This window comes from Toxotes jaculatrix, chromosome 12, assembly GCF_017976425.1.
Source record: "Toxotes jaculatrix isolate fToxJac2 chromosome 12, fToxJac2.pri, whole genome shotgun sequence".
Taxonomy (NCBI): domain Eukaryota; kingdom Metazoa; phylum Chordata; class Actinopteri; family Toxotidae; genus Toxotes; species Toxotes jaculatrix.
The window spans coordinates 14,999,630-15,026,769 of NC_054405.1; the positions used below are offsets into that span (position 1 = coordinate 14,999,630).

Genomic DNA, 27,140 nt, shown 5'->3' on the forward strand with positions numbered 1-27,140 from the left:
TTTTTAGATAACTTCTGGTTTTCGGTTGAGGTTGAGAATATTTTCAAAACTGTCCCTGATGGTGCACTGAGGGACACTCTGTTACACTTCATTATCAAAAGCACTGATGACGTATACCATTGGACGACAGTCACATAGTTAGTCATAGGACCTGCAGGTTTTGAAAAGTCATAATGGGAGTCTGTCAGATGTTACGCATCTACAAACTTAAAGTCGGATTGTTTGACAGTGGGTTGTTCTGCAGGAGGCGGTCTAATTCTTTGTGGAATTTCAGTCAACACTATGAGACCAACAGTTGCTACACACAATAGCTACAGTTACTACAAAGCTCATTGTGTTATGGGGGAAAGTGTCTATTTTAGCAAAAACAAGCAAGAATGGTGATGGGTACCAGGATGGAAAAAACAAGCTTAAATTGTTTAGCTATGTTCGTCTCCTAATTAGGGTCCAGATTACATTAATTCACATTAATTGATTACATTGCTAAGAACAACTGGCATCCAGACCCCTTAACTATTTTCACATTGTTATGTTTCAGTCTCATGCTAAAGTCAATTAAATCAATTTCTTTTCTCTCATCAATCTGCACTTAATATCCCATAATGACAAAGCAAACCTGGGGGTGAGCTGAGCAGAGCGTCCAGGGAGCGGTAAGCTGAAACAAGCAGGGACTTGGGTAGAGAAGCGGGGCCGTCAGGACAAAGGACAGGGGCCGGGGCAGACTGGACTGCAGGAGGAAGAGAACAGGTTAGGAAACTGATAACAGCCAATGAGCAAAATATAACTTAGAATGACTTAAACGCAGACTGATCAGGAGCTACGATCTGGCAGGGTGGTTGCAGCAGAGCAGAGTCTCGATTGCAGGATGGGATCCAGCTGGTGGGGCTCTGCTGTCTCACACTCAGTCACACTTGCACAGACACACAGGTGGAGGGAGTGACAATGACAAGGATTTGAACATGTCTGACCATCGTCAAAATAATTTAATAGATGCTGCAATCAAAAAAAAAAAAAAGATTATATACATTGTGACTTTAATTTTAGAAACTTACAGATCTACGTTTTCTGTGTAGCTTAATTTTGTACCAATAAATGACAAAAGAATGAGGCCAGCACAAAGCACTTATTTCATATCTTCTTCTTATATATTTATATAGCAGTTAACAGGTCAATGGTTGAGATCTAACAGGTCATAATTACACTGGAATGAAACACTGCTCGTTGGGCAACTGTAAAAAGGCATTAGTAGGGAAATTTGGGTGCCAAACCATTCCTTAAAAATATTTCCGAAGAATTACACACTAAGGCATTGGCAGATAACACAGACAATATTATAAGCTTGAAGACAGAGCGAAACACATGTGGCAAGAACACATACTGAAGTGCAAGCATAATGGCAGGAGTCTGTAGTTTTCGTAATCCAATCGAAGACTTCTTTTTCCCCTCGATGGAGAGTCAAGAACAGAGAGAGGAAGCGCTAACATCCCCGCTCTCCCTTATCATCATTTGTGCGTCACAGAATTATATATAAACAGCATACACTGCAGAAAACTTAGTGCTATCTCTGCATCCAGACCACCAGCAACCACGAGGGCAAGACCAGGTTTTCGTGTGGTGTGGTCAACCAGCTTCAGGAGCGTCAGTCTGTGCGATCCAGCCTGGTTCAGCCTGACTTACGGAACTGCTAAATAACCTATACGTTTCTTAATCTGAGACAGTTTTAGTGTCCCATGATGGCATAAATACTTTCTTTGTGTCTTTCCCACCCTCACTGACTGGTCGTAGTTATACAACAAATCCTTGTCAGTTTAGGATCCCTTTTTTTGGCGTGAAATGGTCTAGAGAATATTTTTTTCTCATCCTGGCTATTGGCAGCCTCAATTCAAAACTATCACTATCTACATTCCAAAAAAAAAAAGATTTTATTCCATCAGACTTCATCTATTTTAACTTCTGTGACCAACAACCACGAATCTGTAGTGACAGTTTTCTCAAGTCGCTCGTTGCGTGAATGCATGGTTAAGGCTACACCAGGTAGCCAATCATCTGGCACTTTCACATTTTTGTAAATGGTCTGATCTTGAATGATCTGAGGAGTTTAAAAAAAGCAAAGTGGAGACAAACAGGAGACTGAAGTGACTGGAAGTGATGACTCCTGTGTGTGAGGCTGTCTTTCCTGGGTGGAAGTTGATTCAGGGGGGTTGTGGGATGTGATTTTGCCAGAAGTATGTGTCCAGTAAAATCCCAATTACACATCACTGAACTAAGTCCACTGACCACACGGACAAATTTCAGTCCAGTAGAGGCTGGATATGTTTCATTTGGAGCGATGTCTAAAAGCACAACCACTGCAGAGATGTAAACGGAGTCACTATTTAAGTCCAGTGTAACTGAGTAGAAGTCATTTACCAGGCTGAGCGCTGACTCAGTTGGTATTTATCGGGTCCCAGCATCCATGGGCTGAAGAATTTAGTCCCACCCTGACAGGAAGCCATAGCGTAGTCTTTTCCTTGCATTAAACACCTATGCACCAGATACAGTAATAGTCTCCTACTACATTAAGCTTTTGCAGGTCAACTTGACACACATGACACCTCAACTACTACTCAAAGAGATACCAAAACAAACCAGCAGGTGAAACTGGTAAGAATGTGAGAAAACAAGTATATCGGAGTGAAATATGTTTACAAATGCCAAGGTTTATGTTGCAGTTCCAGATAACTTTCTTTGTCAGATCTCCCATATGAAGGTGCAGCCAGTTTGTGCAAAGTTACTGTGTTACGAAATTGTCTCTACAGCAAGTGTGTACCAAGGTCAGGGAACACGGAGCGATGTAGTAGGACAAAACTAAATCAATAAATAATTTGTGAAATTGCTGAATATCTGTCTATGTATATATCAGACTATACAGTATTTATTCTGTTTATTTATTCATTTATCAACTTCACAATTTATTTATGTTCTAATTTAGTTTTGTACCAAAAATTCCTCCATACATCCACCTGCTCACTGGATAAAAACACTGACAGACTGGGCTACTTCTGTTGTGTGATTGGTTGATTGCCATTTGTTTCCCCACTGCACTGACTGTGATGTCTTCTTGCCTGACTGCCTGTTCTGCCTCCATGTCCTGTGCCACTATAAATAATAATCCACTGTATGTTATTCCTCTTCCTCTTCTTCCTCCTCTTCCTCTTCTTCCTCCTCTTCCTCCTCTTCCTCTTCTTCCTCCTCTTCCTCCTCTTCCTCTTCTTCCTCCTCCTCCTCCTCCTCTTCCTTGATCTCCAGGTATTCCAGCCCAACCTCCTCCATCACCGCCTCTCCATCCTCTTCATGAGGATCTGATTTCTGCCTCCCCTCCTCACCCTCTTCCTCTAACTCCACATCTGCCAGCTCCTCCTCCTCCTCCTCTTCCTCCTCTAAGACATCCCTCTCCTCCTCATACGAAGAGATGGGCGAGTAGTGCGGGAGGTCGAACACCTGCGGGCTGCTGGGAACATCAGAGCTGTTGTGGGGAGGTGATGTGGCAGGAGCAGCGACAGGAATGGTGACAGGTACCGCGATGGAAAAAGTAGAAAACGACTCGGAAGAAGACATGCCAGCGCCGGCGCTGATCTCCTGGACCCTCCTTGTGGTCTGGTTCAGACTGGTGGTTGTGTTAGAAGCAGCAGAGGGGATGACGGCCATGCCTAGCCCCGAGGTAAGAGCCCTGGGTTCCGGTGTGTACTCCCGGATCTCCCCCGGTTCCAGTGGTTCGGGCCCACAGGGGTCGTGCTCACTGCAGGACAGTTTGCCGTCCAGCTTGGAGATGAAGAGCAGCCCGTCTCTGTGCTGGCAGCAGTAAGAACTGGGACACATCTCACAGAAGGACGCCGCCTCTTTACCGCATATGTCGCACTGGTGCCACGGACATTCCCATCGACCTGCAATGAATATACATACACAGACAAGAACATACAGGGAAGTATTATACTTTTATAATAATGAACTTTATTTCTGTAGCACATTTAATGAATAAATATAACACAAAGTGCTTTATATAAAAGCAAAGAGTCATAATAGTTACAATAAAACTAAGGTAAATACAATAAAATAGGATCAAATTTAAAAGACAAGATATGCAAACTGTGAAGCAACTGTGACAAATGATTTCACTTTGGTTAAGCCACTGACCTGCAGGCCTCTTGGTGAGGTTGAGGCAGTCGGCGTGGTAGACTTTAGGACATCCAGGTCTCTTACAGGAAACCATCTGTCCTCCGTCTCCACAGCTGAAACACTCGTCCTCTCTTTCTTTGGTCACCACCACCTTGTTCTTCTTCTTGCCGTGGCCTCTCCTCTTCAGCTTCCGACCTTTGTCATCAGATGGAGGGTTATTCTGGTTGCAGAGGAGAGTGGTTGATTAATAGTGGTAAAACATGAAAGCTAGTGGTACTTTCATTGTGGTTTTTGCTTTCTTGAGTAAAACAGATGTTACTTTCTGATGCTCCACCCCAACATTCACCACATCACCAGGCAAAGAAAGTGCTGTTGACAGCACTTAAAAATAACTTGTACCTCAACAAACTGTATTTCTTTTGTGGCACCCTCCCACGCCCCCCCTCACCTTTGGCCTGACGCCCAGGAAGCCGCTGCAGTTTGATGCTCCACATTTACAGACTGTCTTCCCGTTCCCCAAACACTCCAGGTTGTAGTTGAAGGTAAGCTCTGTGCCTGAGCAGACACACACAAACAACTGAAAGGGGCTGCAACTGCGGAGGATACCCACATGATCTGAGAAACTCGGACTGATGAAGCCTCATAAATTCAGCTGAGAAACGAGCCCACAGTTTGGACAGGGTGGTTGAAAAATCTGATTTAGAAAGTATTGACGCTCTTATGTACTCTTTCAGTGTACATAAGAGCATGTGAATGTTTTTCTACACACAATCAGCATAACACACCAAAAAACTATTTTAATATTTTCCAAAATTAGTCATTGACAGTTGTTGATTTAACAAAGCACCTTAAATTAGAGTGGTTATTTTAAAATTTCAGATCTAAATGAAGCAGCGTACCTGCAGCAATGTCCACCAGAGCAAACAGTCCCACCCGGGTGTCTCCGCTCACTGTCCACTTCTGGGTCTCACAGTTTGGCTGACAGCTGTGGTTCATGAAGCGAGCCTCGTTCCCCTTCGGCCCAGCATCAATGATCCGGTCCTAACGTGCACACGCACAAACATACACAGAATCCAATTAAAAACTGTAAAAGACAGTTCATCTTGTTGACATTCATAGAGAATCTCTCATGCTCCGTTGCAGCTGCATTATATAAACACCATACAGTACCACATATTCTTAACATTTTAAAGGCTCTATTTTCATGCTTCCTCTGTGACTGAGTTTGGTATTTCCCTGACCTTGAACTGGCCTTGAAGCAAACTGTAGCATGCAACTGAGACAAGATTAAACAAACACACACACCCACACTGGTTCAGAGCTGTACCTTGTCCAGAGTTAACATGTAGAAATTACAGATGTCGTTCTCCTGTGCGTGTCTGATCCTCGACCTGCACTCCTCTTCGTCGATCACCTCCCCAACATACTCACTCACAAACTGACCCTGGGAGAACAACACAAGGAGCATTCATTATTTAGCCTGATCCAGTCCCACAGAACAGCAGCTGCACCACCTGATGGCAGTTCTGTACCAGTTCATTTAGAAGCACTAGTACCAGTATCAGCAGTCAGTAGCATTGATAGTGGCAGTACTGTTACTGACAGTATTGTGTTTACCTTCTTGATGTCATGGACACAGCGGAGCCCCCAGCCTCGGGACAGCGTCCTGAAGATCTCCACCTGGCTGTATTGACGTTTGGTGAACGCCTGATTGAGGCACCGTTCACCTGCAGGGCAAACCTGCAAGTTCAGAGTGTCATTATCAAAATATATTAGTCATATATGATGATAGAGATACTTTACACCTGGCTGTATCAAAACACACTGTGCTCTCTTTATTACAAAAGCAAAGGAAGCCACTTATGACCCATTTAAAATTAAGCTTTTGTTCTGTCTGAGCACGCCTAGTCATCTAGTTTTACTTACTGAAAATACTGTCCACTGTCATTTAACAGGCTTTATAAAATGTTACCATGGAGGACTTGTGATAGTGAAGTTGATAAAACATTGTGTGAGGGCGATGGGAGGTGTTTCTGTACCTGTGGATGGCATTCGTACAGCAACATGCGGTTGATGCACTCTGAGTCCATTCCACACGGGCTCTCGTCTGTCACCTTACAGTTACAGCGCGGGATCTCTGATAGGTCGGCTGTAAAGATCTGAACCTTTCCTATCGGGCGATTCACCTGAATGAGCCAGAAGCGTGGAAGCAAATATGAGCTCATCAGAATGAACACATTTAAGGCTTGTTACTGAGCGAATCCTACATGTTGCGGCATTTTGGACTAAATAAAGACAAAGGTCGATGGCAAGTCTTCTCCCAGACCTTTATATGTTTGTATGGAGGAGGCTTCCTGTCGTTCTTCCTGTCCTCTTGAAGCTGCCGGAGCTCCTTCTCTGCCTGCAGCTCTCGAAATCGCACAGCTGCCTCCTCCAAAGCTGAGGAGGAAGATCAACAACCAGAGAAGTCAAGTCATCATACCAAGTACAAACTGGAGACAAAACAAATAACATACGAAACACTACATTAAGAGACACAATTCTATTTAAAGAACCAAAATGATGACTTTCACTTTCAGATTCTGTTAAAGAAGCCATTTTGCTAAACGCACTAGATACCTTTCTTATAGGTGGCATCAACACCTTTCCCCATCTTTTCTTTGCTGTTGGCGTCCACATCCATATAAGGGAAGACTCTGGCCTGGTAGGTCCACAAGTAGTCGTTGGAGCCGAAGAAGTGAACAGGGAACTCCCCGACATCGTGCCTCATCCGCTGGATGTTCTCAGGGATTGTTTTGGGATGGCTGACTTCTGCTGGCCACCACCTTTATAGTAGTGTGGAAAACCACCAAAGAAACATAACTGTACAACAATAGAAGATTAAGATATTTATTTAAAGGTGTCAATTCATTACACAGGAGTGATCTTGCATTTGTCTTCTCCAGATCTGTGTCTGTTACAGACATCTCAATTATCTGTTTAGCCCACATGTTACTGTATTTTTGAGCTGTATTTTTGAGACAAGTAATTTGTGTTGTTTTTGTGGAATAATGACAAAGATAAAACATTTAATGATGTCCCCTTGTGCCTCAGGATATTGTGATTTTTCATTTTTCCCAGATGTTACACCAAGCAACAAATTAATTAATCAAAAAAATAATCAACAGATCATGCAATAATGAAACCAAACTAATTACAATTCATCCTGAGGGGAACATGAATGTCTGTAACAAACCACAAACACCAACTTCCTGGTGGAAGTCAGGAAAAGTCAGGGCATAGGCCAATAAAAAAAATCCCTAAAACACACGCTATTATACTGTAAAAGGAATTGTGCAATGAAAACAGAAAAAAATACTGTTATAACACAGACCTGAGCATCAGATTCTCTAGCTCGCCACTGACCTGTACCGTCCAACTTTCACCCAGAGGATGTCCTTGTAGCGAGGTTTCTTTCCAGCCTTGCAGTCGTTGCAGTACCAGCTGCCTTTAGGCATCTCAATGTTCAGACACTCCCGGTGGAAGGCAGCAGGACAGGACTCGCAGCACAGCAGACTCCCACCTGGAGCACATTAGGAAGAACGCCAATGTTTTAACTGTTCATTGTTACAGGATGTGTGCTTTATCAGTGAGATTCACAGATTTTATATATGTAATTGTGAAGGCCTGATAGCTAATGTTTGGTGAGGGCTACATTAAGAGTACCTCTGTTTGCTATTAATATTTTAGCTTCCTTTAACTCATTGTTTTGGTTTTGGAATTGGACCAGGCCAATCTGAAATTACTCCACATGCTCTTAAAGCTGTACCCTCTGTGCAGACGAAGCACCAGCTGACGTTGACATGCTCATGGTTCTTGACACCACGACGGGGGGTGAAGTGGTTGGGACAGACGATGCTGTTGTTGGAGAGGACAACACTGCCTGCCGCCATGCAAAGGTCTGTAGCATGATAGGCCACCGGGCAACGCACACATCGTACCAGACGACCTACAGACAAAAAACAAGAGAACAAATGGACATTTAGGGTGTGGGCGGTGCAGAGGGTAAAGGTGTTATCGCAGAGTATCTGAGCGTCCTCTGTTTACCTTTAGAGATAGACGAGCTGCTGGGATTGGCGATGAAGCAGGTGAGACAGACGTGGATCGAGCAGCGGAAACCTCTGTTCACAGGTGCAGTTGGGGCGTAGTTGGTGATACACTCCCCGTGGTAAAACTTCCCACACACAGGGATCATACAGCGCCTCACATCCTCACTGCGCTTTTTACACACAAAGCAGGTGTGGATGCCTGGGAGAAAAACAACCATGATGCAATTCATTTAAACATTATAAGCATAAATCTTTTAGCAATGCATGTTAGCACCATCAGATATGTACTTAACTATATGTTTTATCTATATTAGAAAGACAGTCTCACAATTTGTTTTTTCAAGGAATAAAACTTAAACTGTAAAGCTGTAAAGCTTTAGCACAGACGTACCCGATTTGCACTCAGGACAGACAAACTTCCCTTTCGGTGCCTCGGCCAGAGAGATGCAGGGTAGGTGGAAAGCTCCACAGCACTGACCCTCACAGAGCAGCAGCTCCCCCGTCTTTTCACACACCTGAGATTTAAAAAAAAAAAAAAAAAAAGAAAAAAAAACAGTCTGCTTTGAAAGTCACAGCATAATAAGAGTAGTTAAAAGTAGCTGTGAAAGTGGTCCTGTGTATTCTGTTCCATGTCCTGTAGTCTGATGGGTAAAGCGTGATATTATACCTGGATTTTCTGTGGGCGTCCACAGACTGAAACAATAAGTACTCATGGTGCAGAAAGCCACTCTGGGACTAAACATCCACCAAATAAGTGAAGTCATCCAGCCGAGGCTAACAGCCCTGTTGAACTGTGGCCAAAATGAAGCATGTTTTCCATAAAAACAAAGCAAATGTGGTTTCATTTTCCAGCAGGTCTCACTTTATTACAAACCTCTCCAGTGGGAGTAAGTTGTGTTAAAACCCACTTTGAGTACTAACTTATGAAACATGACATTATATTGTTAAATGGAGATTAAGTTTAGATTAGATTAGATTAGAGAAGATATATTTTGTGTTTAGTTATTCACCACAGTTAGAACACCCCAGAAATGTTGGATTTCTGGACCCTAAACAACTCTGCAGGTGGGATAGTACCTCTGTAACACAAAGAGTCACTAACAACAGAGATGCAAAGAGTAAAGGGAGTTTTAGAGGAAAGTTAAAACTGTTCTCTGAAAGCTTTTGAGGACATCAGGGAATTGTCTCACCTGGCATATGTTCTCCTTCATGGAAGCAGGGCCTCCTCGGTCCCCTATGATCTTCCTCGAGGGTAAGCGTGGGTCATCGCACAGCGACAAGTCGTCCTTCATGGAGGAGAAGCTGTGATCCAAGCTGGTTGGGTCACCCTTAGGAACAAAGGAAAAATTCACTGTTCTAGAGCAATAAATAAGGGCAAGGAAGTAAAGAAAGTTGATAAAATGCTTAATAGGCCTAAAAGTGGGACAAAATATGTGTGTCTGAGAATTTCTGACCAGTTAGGACTGATATCAAATTTAGCAAAGTGAATGAACAGCCAGTGGAAAAACAAATCTTCAGTGGTTTGTGCTACAGTTACAGTAAATAAGCCACTAAATCATGTTAATGTAAGCAATGGTCTCACGCACTCTATGAGCAAGTAAACACGTCTGACCTCTGATTCTGCTGTGTCCTTTTTGACCTCCTGGGCCTTACTGTCCTCTGGCTGAGGAGCATCGACGTCTGCTGACGCCGTCTCGCCCGGGCCGGGTTCAGGTGGAGCTGACACAGGAGCAGCGGGTGCAGGAGTGCTGGGAGTGAGACTGGTCTGAATGGAAGGCGTGGGTGTACAAGTGGAAACCTCTGGAGTCGTTGGTGTGGAGGTGGATGCTGTAATCTGCTTGCCCTTTGATTTTAAAAGCGGTGGCCCTGAATCTGGGTGTGAGAAAGACGTGTTAGAACCAGTTATCACAGGCAAGATGCAAAAACTATATATACTTCATAAGATTGAAAAATTAAAAGTCATAACACTGAAAGTAAATCTCAGTTTAAAGCCATTTCACATTTTTCTTACACAAAGCAAATGTTTTAGGTGCAGTGGTAATTTATGTTGTGTGTAAATTCCTCAAGGCTTCTTTCACAAATTCAAGAGAACACAGGAAATTAGGGTTTAAAAATGTACACAATGGGAAAAAAAGGTATATAGTTATTATAAACTGCAGTATTGTATAATATGTACTGCTATGAGATGATTTACTGACCTGATTGAGGAGCAGGATTTGAATTGATCTTCAGTGTTTTGACCTGTGATAAGAGAAACATTATCAAAAACTATTTCTATAGAAAAGGGCTGTGTGGTTTGATGTGATGAGTGTATTTTTTCTGTGATTTCAAAGCAGGTTTAGAGACATTTGTTTGCAAATGACGTTAGAGATAATCATACCCCAAAGATTCATACTCTGAATCTAAAAATATGTGCATCATGTCTGTGGAGTCAGGTTTGCCTAAGTCAAAACTCAGGAGGAGTATGATCTTTGACAAAAACTGCAACAATCAGGTGGTAAAGGCTTTAAAGCACCTTAACTGTTTCAGTGAGCTGTGTGTCACAGCTCCAGCTGCTGCTCCAGCTGATGGCCGTGTTCACCATGTGTATCTTTGCCTCATGTCTCCTAATCTGCACCACTCCTCAATTCTCCTGTACCCACCTTGGGAGGCACCACTTGCAGTCTGAATCAGATCTAATGCAATTTGAAAAAAAAAGTAACTATATTTGTGAAGCTTTAAATGCTGAGATTTGTCTATACAGGTGTGTGTAATGCACTGGTACCTCAGACTGTAATCACGCAAGTACAGGTGTACCAGATATACAACAGGTAAATAAATGAGCACATAACACTACATGTCCATGCTGTACCTTCTTCTTTGGACCCGTTGAAGCCTCTGCCTCCAGGCAGTACTCCAGGATCTTCTGAGTGGGTTTCCTCTTCCGCTTCTTCTCCAGCAGAGGACCGTTTCCTGTCAACCAAATGTCCCAGCCAGGTTAGCATTCAACATTACGAGGCTCATCCACATTTTCAAAACAGTATATCACACTTAGTCTTCACTACTGACTGACACAATACTAAGCTTTAATGGATCAAACATTTAATGATGAGAGAAAGGCTGCTGAACAGAATGTGCTGTCAGGAGGTGTACTACAGTAGCTGGTTGTCAAGAATCGCTGATCTGAGACCAAATCCATGCATCCATGCCAACAATACGCATATTAATAATAGGAGCACAAAAAAGCCCATGAGCCATGATAAATAAAAACACCCTGCACATGTCTCATTGTCAATCATGCCACAGGTTTTACTGATAGCAGATACAGTCAGACGCACTGACCACAGCAGAGCAGGACACATTAAATTTACTAATTACAAGACATTATTTATGATTTTAATAAGACACAATGAATTTCATAAATAATTCATTGTAGAATTAGAAATGTTAATAAATGTTAACAAAGAATAAATACATATACATAAACACTGCCTTACCATTGTCTTTGACGAGGCCTTCAGACAGTGAAGGTTCAGCTTCTGGAGGAGGAGTTAGTGTGTCGATGGAAAGCACTGATGAATCTTGGGGAGATGTGTTTTCAGTGCTGGGAATTTGTAGTTCAGAGGGTGTTGTTGCAGTGATTTCCTCAGGAGGTGGTGTCTGTATTTCAGGAAGTAAGTTCAATGACGGGTGGTCGTGTGCGTTCTTGTCCGGTCCCGGGGGTTCAGACATGGAGGTAATGGGTTGAGTGGCCTGAGAAAACAAATGGAGTGATTTCAATGTCAATCAGTGATAAAAGTTTGACATGCAGGGACAATGGATACTTCATGCCAATGCTGGTATTATGCAGAAATGCACATAATTACAAAGTTACAACAGAAAAAAGTAACTTTGTGTGATTTTTACCTTTCCAATCGACTGGAGAGGCTTTTTGGTTTTCTTCCTTGTGGAGAAAATCTGATCATACTCTTCAGTCCACTCAATCAGCCTCTTGCTTGGTTTTCTTATTCGTTTATGTGCTGAAAGTGATATACACACATGCAAATTCCTGTTGTTCATAGTGTTCAAAACAATATATAAAACTTTCTCTTTTTCATTCAACAGTCCTTTATCAGTTTTTACCTTAATGTTGATCCAATTGATGACAACTGAACAGTCAAATTAATTATGGTAATACACAATGAGGAGTCCATTCATTCAACTGTCCATTGACAGTCTGTTGGTTATCTGTATATAACCATAGTTTAGTGATTCCTTTGTACTGACTGTTAAGTACAAACTGGATTAAACTCTGGAGAATTTCAGTGAACTGACCCCAACATGCTCAGTGTGAATGTTTATACATCCTTGAAGTCAAGTTCAGACTGCCAGATGGTCATTAGCCCTTTGGTCTTTGTTCATCCAAGAGTCTAGTGAGGTGACATGTGCTTAATATTTAATCTAGTAAGAAAGAGGTATTAGGTTTCACACCAGTCTGACACTGCAGGCCCCCAGAAGTCAATGTTGAGACAACTGTGCCTTCAACGCCACCTCCAACTCCACCTGCACCTAACTCCTTGTAAACAGGATGTAATAAGTGAGTTAGCTGGGGCCTAAAACTTGGCTCTGTTTTTCTTATGCCTACATTGTTTACATAAAGTCTTACTGTTGATCCCTTATCCAGTACATCACACTCCTTATGTCAGTCTCTAAATATGTGACTGAGCAATCCAATTTCTGGATGAGCCCTCCTCATATCATCCCACAGGGTGGTATGTTGGACATGCAATGTGATCAACTTGAAAAGTTTGGCATTTGAGACTGGTCTCTGTGCATGTTTGTGTAGAATTGTGGGACATTTGGGTCAGATTGTGCTTCACTATTTTGGGACTACAAACTAGGCTGTCCTTACCTGTTGGAGCCTTGTCGCGTCCTCCAGCGTTGTGTGTCAAGCTTGCATTAGTCTCAGTGCAGTCTGCAACAATGCCATTCGGCAGTCCCAGACACAGCGTAGTGTCGGACCCCCGCTGCTCCAAAGGCACCATGTTCTGTAGATTCTCATGTACTCTGCTCCATCTTTTTGCCTCCTTCTCCTTCTGAACCACTCCTTCACCACCCCCTGCCTGCCTCTCCCAGCTGCTAGCCTGCATGCCCAACAGGGACTTGACTCTTGATGAGCAATCTACTCCTGATGAAGAGTCCACTGTTGGTAAGGATGCCATTCCTGATGAGGACTCCAGTCCAGGAAAACCAGGCCCAGACCTGGCAGGACGGCAAGGCACTTTGCGGTTGGCTTTCTTTTTCACTCCAGTGCAGCTACCCCTTCTGTTGTAGGGCCTCTTCGATATCTGACTTGTGCTGTCTTCACTTTGGGTGATCGTGATTTTGTCTGGATTTGAATTGTTACTGACATGTTCATTTTGTTGATCTGGGCCTCTGGGTTTAGCCTCCCCAGGCATCACCAAGGGCTCCTCCTTAACATGTGCACTTGGTGGCCCAATCTCCAGTTCTAAGGGGGCCCCTTCTCGCTCTCTAGTGTCATGCAAGTCCTTTAGCATCATGAGAAAAGTGCTGAACTTGTAGTTTGTGTCTGGTTTGAAAGTGACGGGTTTACCACTGCCCTCATTTGTCAGGGACTGGAAAGATACCTCCTCCACGTTTTTAAAGGCATTCATAAAAGAAAATGGTGAGGAAGGTGAGGATGAGGAACATATGTCAGAAGAATGATCTTCCTCCTTTGCCTTTACCTTAGAAGTAAGGGGTATAAAGTCCATTGGTGGAGTTGAGGATATTGACAGGTCTTCATCTTCACTCTTGACATCAGCTTCAAAGTCTGCTGAATCAGAAAACATCAAAGGAGGACTGCTACAGCTAGAAAATGTGTCCTGATCATACTCACCATTGTCATTATAATGAGATTTAAGAGATTTTGTTTTAGTGCAAAGGTCCGGTTTGGTCTCTGAAGTGGAGTTATGCGCAGAGTGGCACACAAGGTCCTCAGTTTTTCTGAATGGATTTAAGGGTTCTTTCTGTTCGGCCTCCTTTTTGGCTTTTTTCCGCTTCTTCTGCTCTGCCTCCTGCATGGCCTTCAGGGCTCTGGTCATCAGCCGACTGCTGGCTGGGAGGTGGGCAGGCTGCTCATGCATGACTTTCTTTACTTCATCTGGAACCTGCTTTGATTTGTGGACAACTTTCTTGGACTTTTCAGAAGACGTGACTTCAGAAACATGAGTGTTCCTAGACAGTGAATTCCCTTGCCTGTGAGAAGGCGGTAATGTGACAGAAGTTATTCTTTGCTCTGAGCTGCCTAACTGGTCAGAAGACACGCTTGTTACATTGGAGGCAGTGGTCCTCTTACTTTCTGATCTGTCTGACTGATTAGAGGATGGGTGTGTCACATTGCTTGGGGTTACATTTAAAACTGGTATCCTTTCCGCTTGTGGGCTACCTAACTCATCAGCAGACACACTTGCCACATTGGAGGTCACAGTAGTTTTCCCTTGTGATGATTCTGATGAGAGACAAAACATACCATTCCCACCGCTTGCTTTTAACTTCACAACGGAGACCTTTATGGATTCTGAACTGAATGGCTGATCTAAGGGGACACTTGCCTTACCATCCACCCTGTCTGATCTTTTAGAGGGAATTTTATTCACATTTTTATCTTGTGTTTTTTCATTCTTTGTACATTTAGGTTGGTCAGTGGGACTAATGGTTACACTAGAGTTTAGGAACTTTTTACCCTTTATGTCCTTGCGTATTAATTTGACAAATGGTAGTCTACACTTAGAGGCCAGACTTGTTGACTTTTCTTGAATTGCTAATGGGTCACTAGTGTCAGTATTTAAACTGGACACTGAAGAATTGTTACTTTCTTTTTTGTCTGCTTGATCTGAAATCCTGTCAGTTACATGGACCTTTTTACTAGCCATCAGGTCAGGATGTTCAGTTCGACTGACACTCTTTACACTTTCTGAAAACCTGGATTGGTCATTGAAACCAACTTTCATGCTGGATTCCAAGGCCTTTTTAACATCTGAGCTACCAAACTCGCCGGACAGTGTGTTAATAACAGAGTCAGTTGTACTACTGGGTGTCTGTCTACTCTTTGAGTTTCCACACTTGTCAGAGGGCTCAAGAGTTTCAACAGAGAGTGGGGACTTCTGCCTGTCCGACAGACCTGAGTGGTCAGCAAGACTGCCATTTGTACCAAAAGGTCTATTAGCAGCCGGGGTGTTTTTAAACTTCAAAAGTCCTGACTGTTCAGGAGGCAGATTTGCTTCAGCAGATACCAGAGTCTTATGCTTGTCTGACAACCCTGATTGGTCACTGGGCACACCACTAGAGGAGACACTTGTAACCAGCATCTTTTTACTAACAACAGATAGGTTCTTCTTCTTACAGGATGCCTTACTAAAGAGAGTGCGGTCTGGCATTGGACTGGTTGTTTTAGGTCGTCTGTCTTTGCATGATTTGCTGAACCAAAGACCACTCTGAATCTCAGGCTGCTTCTTCACCTCTCTGACAACAGTAACAGACGGCTGAGTTGGAACTAGCTTAGGCTGACGTTCAAGTGCTTTAGGACACAAAATCTTAGGGACTGAGTCGAGGTCAGAATATGGGCACTCTTCATTGTCTCTATCTGATTGGTCAGGGCTATTCCGCGAAGTCTTTTTCAAGTGTTTACCATTCACGTCTTTTGTCGATTTACTTGTTTTCTTCTTGCCAGAAGATTTCCTTAAAGTGCTTGGCTTTGCTGGAGTTCTTACTGGGGATGAAATAACTGGGGATGAAATGGATCCATTGGTCATGTGTGACGTCTCAGGCAGGGTGGAGACAGGTGAACTGGAGGGAGGAAAGGTTGGATGGACCTTGCTCTCTGCCTCCGATGTGGAAATATTGTGGAAGGCATCATCTATGGACGAAGAAATAGAGGAAGCCATTTTGGGTCTCTCTCTGAGAATAAATTCAGCTTCTGCCACACTGGATTTCCAGGAGTCCTGAAAACGCTTAGCAATCTGCAAAAAGTTAAAGAGAGAGACTCTGCTTAATCTTTGCAAATATATCGGGTTACAGAAAAATTTGTTGTAAACATTTTCTTTCTTGTGTGTAAGCGTTCTTGTATTGTCTAACACTATGATCACCCAGCAATTGTGATGATTTAGACTAACATTTTATTGAGGTATGCCATGGGCGACTCATCATTCACAAAATCGTAATTACAGTGTATTTGTAGTTTTGCTCCCTTTGCTTCCCCCTCCGTCGCAGCAGGGGGAGCTTTTCGAACTCAAAGCCTCCATGGAAGGTGTGAGTTGATTTTTCCTCCACCCAGACAAGCTCCACAGGCTCACCAAAGGTCCTGACATGGTAGAGCCGACAGGGCCGGTCACTGGGCTCTAAGACAATAACAAAACACCATCTTCAGTCTCATGAAGACTGAGACATAAGTGCATCAACATAGCACAGGGAGCTTTAAAATGCGAGTACATAGAACTCTACAAAATTACATAATTTTGAACGGGACATGTTACATGGCCAAAATATTAAAAATGGCATATAATGTATAATAGTATAAATATAATAAAATGCATTTATTCTTAAACATATTTATTGGAATTTATTATTTGTAACCCACAGAAGACAATTCAAAAATGTGTACTATGATCTAAAATCATGTCCACAAAAATACAGCAGTTTGCAATATACATAACTTATTCTGTGAACATCTGCATATCTATGGATCCATCTGTACATGTGAAATGCATTTTGCACATTTGTGGGTCGCTTCCTGTAAGTTTGTTGGCCATGTGGCATTTGTGACTTCCCTATTTGTTTTGTTTTTTTGTAGTCCAGTTTGTGCTGTGGCTGATCTGTAAAAAAAAAAACAAAAAAAAACACAAATGTGTGGTGCAGTTACTAGCTCCACCAGCAGGTGGCTGGCAGCGCTACAGAACTGGAAGAGGGCTAAAACAAACAATAAGCCTAATCTAGTATCCACTCAACGATCCTCAGATAAAATGTGAGAAAATGTAGTTCACGGTGACCTAATGAATGTTAAATTTGGTCTAATCTAAATATACGTGATCTGCGCTAGTCGTCTTCCAAAACTAATTTGCACCCCATGTGCATTACTCGCAGAAACACGGGGCAGCGAAAGATCAAGGAAGAAAAGACAAACTACTACAAACTACTGAACTATTCTTAACTAGAGTGTGGCATACTGCTCTTACACAAGAATCAGTTACACTACAGTTGTGGCACCATGAAAGTACTTCTACTACCGCAATAATATTACTTGTGAACTAGCCTATTTCTAATTGTGCTACGACTAATACTCCAATTACTAACACTCAGCAACTGTAGCTAAACTACTAGGGGCCCAGCAGAATATGCGAACAGGAAGTCATCAACCATAACCATTAGTTTTTGCTTTTTCAGAGAGAAACTGCAACTTAAGTTTTAGAATATTCTTCCATTTGGCCACTGTATTTTATTCTGTATTATAATACAATCTGAGCTCGTTGTTCAAATTTCCTGGGCACCTACATTGAGGACATTGACTGGGGGGACAGGGGTCATCCACATAAGCCTGATTTTAGAAAGTTCTGCCAAAAACTGACACGTCCCTGAACAACCGACAAATGGAAATGCTCAGAGCCTCAATAAATCCTCTCCAACACTCAGACTGTAATGGCAGTGATATGTATTTGGAGGCTATTTGGAATTTGTCCAGCCCCTGATGCATGATGGGCATGATGAAGCACCTTAGGGTCACAGCTGAAAAATCTGGGCCAAACTGTGGCCCACATTCATCATAAGTTATTGACAGCAAAAAAAAAAGAATAAAACAATAAAAAGGTTGTGTTTGTGCTTGTATGGCGCAAACTGGTCCTCAAATTTTCACAAGTAGAAATGAAATACACTTAAGTGTACTTGAAAAATGTGTTGTGTTATGCTATCAGAGTTTGAAAACACGTAAAGTGAATTTTAATCAAGTAGTATTTATACATATGAAAAGTAATCCAACAGTACAGTAGGCTGCTATTTGAGTGGCATTTTAATGTATTCATTCCAAGTGTATTATTTTGTTAATACAAAAGAGTGAACAAATAGGACATTAGTTTTAAGAAAACTTTAATCATTTCCCATCTATTGTATATAAAGTTACTGTGCTTTTCATATACTTTTACAAAGCTTATACTTTGTTCATTTATGATTGTATTCTACAAACACACTTCTCAAAAATAGGCTCATATTTATCTAAATATAAATGTAAAACAAGTCCATATCCAGCAGCAGTAGAAGCAGTAGTTGATGGTGGCTTGGAGTTCAGTGATGGTGACAGCCAGAACGAGAGGGAAGTGGCCAAGGTGCTGCTGAGAAAATGAGGAGAAAGAAAGGAATGAAAGGGTCAGTGAGGTCTCAGAGAAAATTCAGTCACAACATTCCCATAATCATGTAGCAGAACACACCAGTGACACTGTGGCTTACAAAGCATTTAACCTTAAAATCACTGTCACTAGGATAATGATTACTTTGAGCTGATCTGTCTGACTGTTCTACTTCTGATTCCCTGGCTATGGAACCTGAGCATTTACTGATCACCTGACAGCAGTAAAAGTAAGCTGTTGAATTAATCGGTAATTCCATTGCAAATGTGAATAGTCAATTATTGTGAAATACACATACATTTTCTATATCATATGCAAGCTTGATGTCCTACCATTAAATAGTGCTGCAACCTTGCCAAACACCTCATTCTGACTAGCTGCTATTCATGCCTCACATTCAAAATCCCTCTGTACCTGCACTAAATGATCTAACATGAGCTAGCATGTGCACGTCTACCACAGCTAACACAAAGTTAGCAAACTATGTAACACTTGTACTTAGGCAAGGACAGCACAGCACACTCACCTGAAGATGGCAACGATGAATGAAATGGGTTAAATTAAGATGCTCCACTTTGTCTTTCACCGCCTGGTTGAAGCCAGGCTGCTGTCCTTCTATGGAGAGAAATTAGGCTCAAAATGGTCACAAATGTGCATTACATGATCTACAAATGAACTAGAATGACACAACAGTAGTGTCAAGGTCTGTTAACCCATCGCAATGTGCTTCCCTTAATTTAGAATCGTGTTTCCTGCAGCGCCGCCCCTTGGTGGTTAGGGTTCAGCTCAGCTGGCATCTGCTTTCTGCCTGCACTGGCTGTTTTTCCAGCAGAGGAACAAGCTATTCTGCCTGTTTAAAAAAAAACATCTTTCCCACTTTGAAATTACGCACAAATTCACAGAAAACTCAGATGTCCCAGTTCTCCACCAGCACTTAAATGTAGCATGCATTTGTGGATCTAAGCTTTTTTCAAGTGAAAATGATCAGAGCTCTGAAGTAAAAAATATTCATATTTATTGAGGTTGTGTACGTGCATTAGTAAAATTGCTTTACATGAGTTCAAATTACTTGGTATTTTGTGTGGTTTGGAACACGCCTTTGTGAGTACCCTAAATTACGCAAAAATTATTGTGCACATTTGTAAATTTTATTTTCCATTTGTAGATCATGTAATACATTTTTTCCACCATGCTGAGTCTAATTTCTCTCCATAGCCTTCTTCTTGTTCCTTTTTTTACGGCTGTGGATGCTAAGTAGACTCTTGTTTAAGTCGTCTTCCAGTGCAGACCACCAGCAGGTGGAGCTAGTAACTGCACCTCACATTTGTGATTTTTTTTTTCTACAGGTCAACTGCGGTATGAACTGAACAAAAATCCGCAAACAAATAGGACGGATGTCACAAATGTCACGTGGCCCACAAAATGACCAGAAAAGATCCACAAATATGCTAACCCATTTCACGTGTACAAATGGATCCACAGATATGTAAATGCTTACATAGTAAGTTATGAGTTTTTGCAATCTGCTCCGTATTTTTGTGGATATGATTTTACACAACACAAATTTTAAAAAATATATATTTGCCGATCGTGATACACAGGATTGTCTTCTGTGAGTTACAAATTACAAAGTCCAATAAAAACTTCCACAATGGGAGACTTCGCAACAAAATAATTATACATTTCTGAATCTGTTTTTCAGCAAATTGTGTCCTAAATTACTATTTCAAACAATCTTATTGTGCTTTCTGATGACACCAGAGAGCCATGCTAGTAGCTGAAGATGTCAATTAAGTGGTGACCAAAATAATCGTACTATTGAAAGAAACCCATGTACAATGCATTAGTCTAGGTAAGAACAGTAAGTCAATGTTTCAGGCCCACCTTTCACTCTGTGATAGATTCCCTGTACGGGGTCAATGATCACCTCACAGGGCCACCATGGTCTTCGGCTGAACTTTGCCCAAATAATCTCACCCTCTAAAAACTTCACAGGCGGCAAGGACTTTTTCTTCAGGCTGTTCTGCTGAGGACAAGATGACAATCAAGAAAGTGCAATGAGACGCCTGAAATGAGACAGATGAGTTTTGTATTTTCACCAAACTGTGCTGTATCAGAGCAACAAGTGTGTTAGTATTTCGACATGACTATGCCCATTGTGACCCATTGCATTTTGATGTGCATCTACTCTACTGTCAAAGCCTGCTGGGAGTTTGTTTACATGAAACACCTTGACCTTGTTTGACCTGTCTAGGCCTCTTTGGGTAAACCGCTGTGGTGGGAAAAGTGAACAAACTATGAGGTGTATGTCTGAAAGATTCTGGAGGTAGAAATACTGATTTATATTGTGAAACGAAACCGAGCACAAAGGATCACTTCACAGCTTTCTCCATTAAGTGCTGACTGTAGGTTGTGCATGCATGTTCAAAGATATTTAACTATAAGCTCTGTGTCTAAATTCTTTTCACCACATACTGTACCCTTCTCAAAAGGTCAAGAAAGAGGATTCATGCCCCAATATTATCTTGCTTTTCATTAACAGTTTTCACTTGATTTATATAATATAATAATATAAAAGAGGAAGACAAAGGACAGGCAAATACAAAAGGTGAACTGTAGTTTGTTTTTAAATCATCTGCTATTGGGGTTCACTGCCTTTTATGTTCTGTTCAAGTCTTCATGGTGGGTCAAAGGTGTCAGTTTCTGAACACCAGTGTTCTCCACATACATTTTGTGATATAAATCTAGCTTATCATCTCTTACGGCCTTCAAACCACAGTATAAAAATATCACAACCTAGTAATGCTAGTGGCTATGATATTTCCATCAGTGTAAAAAGGAGTAGGTGTTCATAGCAGCAGGGCGAGCAGACCGGTGGGGTACACAAGCAGGCCTGAGTTATGACTGGCATGTAGCAGGACGGGCCAGAGGGCCAATATCAGCTGCTGTTATGATGCAACCCTGGCTGAAGCATTTTAAAGGACTTGTTCAACATTTTGGAAAATACACTTACTCGCTTTATTGCAGAGAGTTACATGAAAAAAATCAATTACCACCCTCATATCTGTCTCTTAAAGGAGAAGTGTTGTCCTATTTTACACATCAAAGTCTGCTTGCACGTCTTAGTGACTATGACTGTGTCTGTGGAAAAAGTTGCACCTCTAAAGTTGAGTAATTCACACATTATAGATTGTTTGTTTAATCTGTACACCAACTTGTGCAGATGTGACCATGAGAAGTCGTAGTTGGGTAGTTGCTTTGGTCAGAAACGGTTGTAAAGACTCTTTCAGCTATAGGCAGATAAAAAAAATGTGACTTTGTAAGTAAATAGCTGTTGTTGTGACCTTGCCATTAGTGCCAATAATTTGGATCAAAAACAGCTAATTGCTTGTCCACATGTGGACATTTGAACATCAGAGGCTTTCATTGAACGACCTCTCTAAAGACGTAGGCCGTTTTCACAGTGGACATTTTGACATGACACAGTAGGAAAACTACAGGCGTAAATAATAAAATCAGTGATGGATGAATTCTTTTTAGCTTCAGATTTCAGGGTCCTGGTATTGTGCATGTTGGCTCACTGTCACAGTGTCATGGCTTACCCAACACTATTACACTATATTGACACTTGAATAAAACAGAGCCATCGTTAAATGTTATTAGTAACACCTCTGCTTCTCCTACTGTGACAAGTTCAAATATGTTATGCTCACTATGTTCACATTGGTTGCCCTATGAGCTCACTGATTTGAATGGTTTAGTAACCGTTTTCCTGGAGAAGGCAATACGTACTGAAACACTGACTCAGAGAAGTAAAACTAAAATCACTCCATCACAGTTATGGGTGTGCTGCTCTCTCCTGCGTCTTTGGGTTTAGTATCGCCTCATGAGCGGTGCCAAAATGTAGTTTTGCCCAAAGTGGACAGAGAAAAGCAGAAAACAAAAGCAAAGCCTGTGACAACCAATACGTCTTAAGTTACAGTTTGTTATGTTCCTATAGTGGAAAAGACTTATTTGATGTGCACTTATGAGTAAACCCCTTATTAGAGTAGTCAGGGGTTTTCTAAGTCTGACACCATGGAAAGAATTGATTGATCTTGATTAAAATTGTTTTGTGTTTTTTGTCTTTACCATATGTTTTCAACACATAATAAATATCTGTATGTGAAAAGATAGTTGACGGGACATTCTGAGTCTTAGTAGTGTTAAAAAAAAGTGATAAGACAACACAGAAATTTTAAAATTAATGTTTTCTGTCATTTTGTTATTATTATTCTTTTTCTGACTTCTACTTGAGGAATAATGATGCTGTAAGTTGTGGAACTGTAGTTCACATAACGCTTTGGGAAATGCTAAAAAGGAGCATAATGTTGCCATGAGCTCACAGAGTTATGCTGTGGGCCACAACTTAAGCCCTGTGTTAGTCTGTGTGGTTGTGTACTTTTTGGCAAACTGACACTGTTAAAAGTATACAGAGTTAGCTATTATCAGTTTCTGTTTCCACTGAACCCATAAATGTACAGACAGCTATCACTGAATTACTTTGGTACGGCAGAAAACAAAAAAATGTTATGAATCTCAGGCAAGCTCAAGAGTTAGAGGGAGTTTTTTTTTTTTTTTTTGATTATTAAGCAGATTCATAGACATTGTTCACAATGAGATAACGTCGATAGATATTCTTGTTATGTGGAAGAGAAATTGAATCTGAAAATATGTATATCCTATCTATGTGGTCATATTTGAGTGACAATTCAGAAGAAGTGCATTTTTGATGTGTTTCATAGCCACTGATGACGGTGTAGGTGAGTAGGACTAATCGGTGACCCATCTATGATAATTAAGTTCTGTTGTTAGTAATGGTAGATCTGTCCCTCTCAGTTTGAATACTTCTGGAGCAGGCAAATGTTTCTCTTTTAGTTCTCTGTAAAAACAAGGCAATCGTGTTTATCAGTGACAGAGCTACAGTTGTGGAGTCATACCTCACCTGTATTTACAGTAACCACTATTCTGTTATGACTGGTCAAAAGCAGTGAGGTGTTCCATGTCATGCACAGGATTTGTGTGTGAAAAAGTTGTGACCCAGCACCATAACAAGTATTTTCTGATCAGGTGAATATCAATCCTCCTTTGAAATTTTACAATGCTGTGTCAAGCCATATGCCTGTCTAGTAATGTGTTGATATTGCTAAAAAACCTGAAAAGCAAGTTGTTTGTGCCAAGTTTACTGAAGGTAATAAGGGTAAAACTTGCCATTGAATGCCTTGAGGGACTATCCACAAACAGGAACAGATCAGAGTCGCTCTCCCACTCGTCATCGGAGCCATCCCAGTATCTCCTGCGTTGACCCGAGGACTGGGACCGGGTGACAACCTTGGCTGACAACAGGGTAACATCCTTAGAGTCTGAATTTAAATCTGCAGGAGTGGACTGAGCAACATTCCCCGCCCTCTCATTTTTATCCTGCAAGCCTCCCACACCCACGGTAGCTCGTGCTTGATCGTTGTCATCATCCTCAAATAAAGAAGATTCGAAGTGGAGGAAGCCATTAGCGAAGGGGCTGTTGCTGTCAAGAGAGAAGGCCGGGCTAGGCGGGCCTGAGAAACAATTCTCTGTCTTTTTGTCTGAGCCAGCAGCATCGCTCCGATTGGCTGCTGGTGCATCTCTGCTTCCAGTTTGGACCTCGGGTTGTTTTCGTCCAGAAGATGTGTTACCAAAGGTCTCCCCCCTGCTAGTATTCTGGGTGCCAGAATAATCCCTGCTTGTGCAATCAGCCCAGGAGTCTCTCTCCATCTCCTTCCCCCTCTCCTTCTTACGTGTGCCCCACTCCCAGCTCCTCTCTGGCTCCCTCACTGGCAGGACCAGGTCAGGCTGGCTCACCATGGTGGTGAGATGCTGAAGCCTCCTAAGAGGACTATAAGAGGAAGAGGAGGAGGAGGAGGAGGAGGAGTGGTCCCTTTGTGTGAACCCATAGACGGATGCATGCTTCAGGGAGGAGGCTGCAGCAGACATGGTTAGGCCGGTCCTGTGGTCATGGTGTCTGGAGGAGCAAGAGTGGGTGGAGAGGTCACGGCCAGAGGTCAAAGGGCAGCTGGACTGATGGGTCTCCCTACCAGGGCCTGCATAAGGCCCACTCATGCTGGCATTGTTCCTCCCTGAAACATGAACAGAAATGATCAGTGTGGAGCCTACAAACTTAGCACCAAAAAAACATGAGTTTGAGTGACTTTAAGATATTAACTTAATGTTTTTCCTTACACTAAACTTCATTAAAAATATGCTTTTAATTATTCTTTAGGGCCTTCCACCAATTGCCTGTGGAACTCAGTTGTGATTTAAGGATATTTTCTATGATCCTCCTATAATATTACGATAAGAAATTGCACTTAGCCATGATTTTGGGCATAGCATGTTTCTACAATCTGTCTTTCATTCAATAATATATCACAACGTTACTGCAGCTCATTTAAAGTTAACACAGGCAGCCAGTAATGAGATATTTTTAAAAGTGACAGAAGAAAGGCACAGCTCAGACACCAGCTCCGTAAAAACAACCCAATCTGTCGTCATAGGATGTCAAAATAAAAGCGTAAACAGACTCACTGACGACGAGCGGATCGACCTAATGTGACATTTTAGGAGAGATTCTGCGCCAACACCGCAGCCCCATTGAAAAGCCTTTAAGGAAAAATTATCGCGATATGATGAAAATGACATCAAGACCGATAAGGTCAGCAGCCTGTAAACTCACACACATACGTATAGTATAAATACACAGTAAAGCCAGTAGGATTATAATGGCGCGTCATGTGAAAAAATCAACCCGACGTTAAAACGCCGGCGTTTAATCCACGACCTGGAATTAAAATGGACCCGTTCATGCGCGTGCGCGTGTTTGACGCGCGCGTGCATAAATGTGTGTATTTGTGCGTGTGTGTGTATAGGTGTGTGCAACTGCGTGCGTGTGCGTTTGTCTGTGCGTCGCTCGTGGCTTGCAGTGGTTCCATGATTGCACGAGACAGAAACACAAACGCCACATAACATGCAAAGACGACGACACACAACAAGTTCACGCACACATGCTGACACTCGCGGACACACACAGACGCACACGCGTACTTGTACAGGCTTCCTTCCGACAGATGCAGGCTATGTGCATCAAACAACAAAATCACGTAGAAAACGCCAAATGACACGGGATCTGCCGCGAGAATCTTACCATTCCGGTGTCGCCCACCGCAAAAGTGACCCTCAACCCGTTCATTTTGGCGTTTTAATGTGCCAATTTCCAATTTTTTGAAAGCGGATGAGGAGAGTCCCAGCGGCAATACTACTAGGCCTGGATCCTGTGAAACGTACTCACTCCCCCCCACCCCTCCTCCCTCTACCTCCCTCCTCCTCCTCCTCCCTCCCCCTCCTCCTCTCTACATGCGCTAAAGCCTGGTCCAGCGGCCCCTGTTATAGAAATTCAGGCGTGTTGTGCTCCTCCAGCGACACTCCCCCTTTTGCTTTGTGATAACTACAACTTTCTAATTCCCCGTCTGTGGATTTCTGCTCTGTTGAATTGCTGTTTCCTGCCTGCAGACTCTGCCTGCCCCTTGAAAGTCAGTCTCTCTCTGCTGTGCGCACTGCCAGTCGTCACCACTGCCTCCCTCCCCAGCCGGTCCACAGCATGGAGCACAGAAGGGGCCGTAAATCTCTCTTCAAGGGTAAAAAAAAAAAAAAAAGAAAGAAAAAAAAAGAAAAAACAGAAAAAAATCTGAGCTGACAGCCCCCCAAAACGCACTGGACCACCACACGACACTTCCAAAAATCCCTTCGCCCCTCCCCTTAATTACAAGCATCAATTATTAACCTAAATCAGGCTGCCATCATCAATGACATGTCACATGCCAAACTTGTGGCAACAACTGGCATCCTCTTCACCACCACTACCACCACGACACGCACTTGGGCAGCACACATGCGCCTGGAGATGAGACGAAGAAATAAATAAATGGTGTTACAAAAATGTCCACCACCACGTCTGAGGAGCAGTGAAATGGTGCTGCAGGCTACCCGGAAAATCAGATGAGTTTCCTTTCCTGAAACGAGTTGCCGTGTTGACTCTGGCTGCACACCCGGTCCCTTCAAAATGGAGTCCTCCAGCCTTAGAGGAGGAAAAAAAAAACAGGCCACAAAGTGTTAATATATGTTCGATATAAAGTTCACCCAGCCACGGAGAAACTGAGCCACAAAGCGCACCTCTCCTGTGCCCTGGAGGTGTTTCTGGAGGCTGTTTGAGTCTTGAATCACCCATGCCACGGGAGTAACATTTTCTTTACATGTTATGCCTCCCAAAGTCACTGTCTTCAGAGCGTTTCAGCCACGACAGGGGGACTGAGACACAATTATCCTCTGGTTGTGTGTGTGTGTTTGTGTGTGTGTGTGCCAAACGCACGTCTGACAGCAAAAACCAAAACACTTGGTGGCACTTCAAGCGTCGATTATGCTGATTTTGGTTACTGTTGCTTTATACATATGAAGGGAAAACACACGCTCAGCTTTG

At 42.4% G+C, this 27,140-nt stretch overlaps 1 protein-coding gene across 3 annotated transcripts; it reads right to left on the reverse strand.

The window, feature by feature from the left end:
- Positions 1-978: 978 nt before the first annotated feature.
- On the reverse strand, positions 979-26,863 carry nsd1b (nuclear receptor binding SET domain protein 1b). Of its 3 annotated transcripts, XM_041051415.1 has the most exons (26): positions 26,837-26,863; positions 26,651-26,741; positions 26,448-26,561; positions 23,846-24,747; positions 20,480-20,621; positions 16,428-16,600; positions 13,114-16,222; positions 12,129-12,241; positions 11,720-11,975; positions 11,095-11,195; positions 10,442-10,484; positions 9,856-10,115; positions 9,434-9,571; positions 8,635-8,758; positions 8,242-8,442; positions 7,964-8,143; positions 7,561-7,717; positions 6,775-6,980; positions 6,482-6,594; positions 6,195-6,341; positions 5,773-5,895; positions 5,483-5,599; positions 5,055-5,196; positions 4,604-4,710; positions 4,174-4,375; positions 979-3,923 (listed from the first exon to the last, which is right to left on the reverse strand). In XM_041051415.1, exons 4-26 carry the CDS (start codon positions 24,728-24,730, stop codon positions 3,163-3,165), a joined length of 7,800 nt encoding a protein of 2,599 aa, XP_040907349.1. In that variant the 5' UTR covers positions 24,731-24,747; positions 26,448-26,561; positions 26,651-26,741; positions 26,837-26,863; the 3' UTR covers positions 979-3,162. The 3 variants fall into 3 exon arrangements, with proteins under 3 accessions (XP_040907349.1, XP_040907348.1, XP_040907351.1); XM_041051414.1 differs by lacking the exons at positions 26,448-26,561; positions 26,651-26,741; positions 26,837-26,863 and adding an exon at positions 25,812-25,994; XM_041051417.1 differs by lacking the exons at positions 26,448-26,561; positions 26,651-26,741; positions 26,837-26,863 and adding an exon at positions 25,812-25,993 and having other exon boundaries at positions 20,480-20,618.
- Between the last annotated feature and the right edge of the window lie 277 nt (positions 26,864-27,140).

Excerpts from the sequence above, each read along its gene's own strand:
- nsd1b (XM_041051415.1), bottom strand. The coding sequence starts at position 24,730 with ATGAGTGGGCCTTATGCAGGCCCTGGTAGGGAGACCCATCAGTCCAGC. Across the intron at positions 12,242-13,113 it reads ACGCGACAAGGCTCCAACAG|CACATAAACGAATAAGAAAA; the intron begins GTAAGGACAGCC and ends TATCACTTTCAG. Across the intron at positions 5,197-5,482 it reads ACATGTTAACTCTGGACAAG|GACCGGATCATTGATGCTGG; the intron begins GTACAGCTCTGA and ends TGTGCACGTTAG.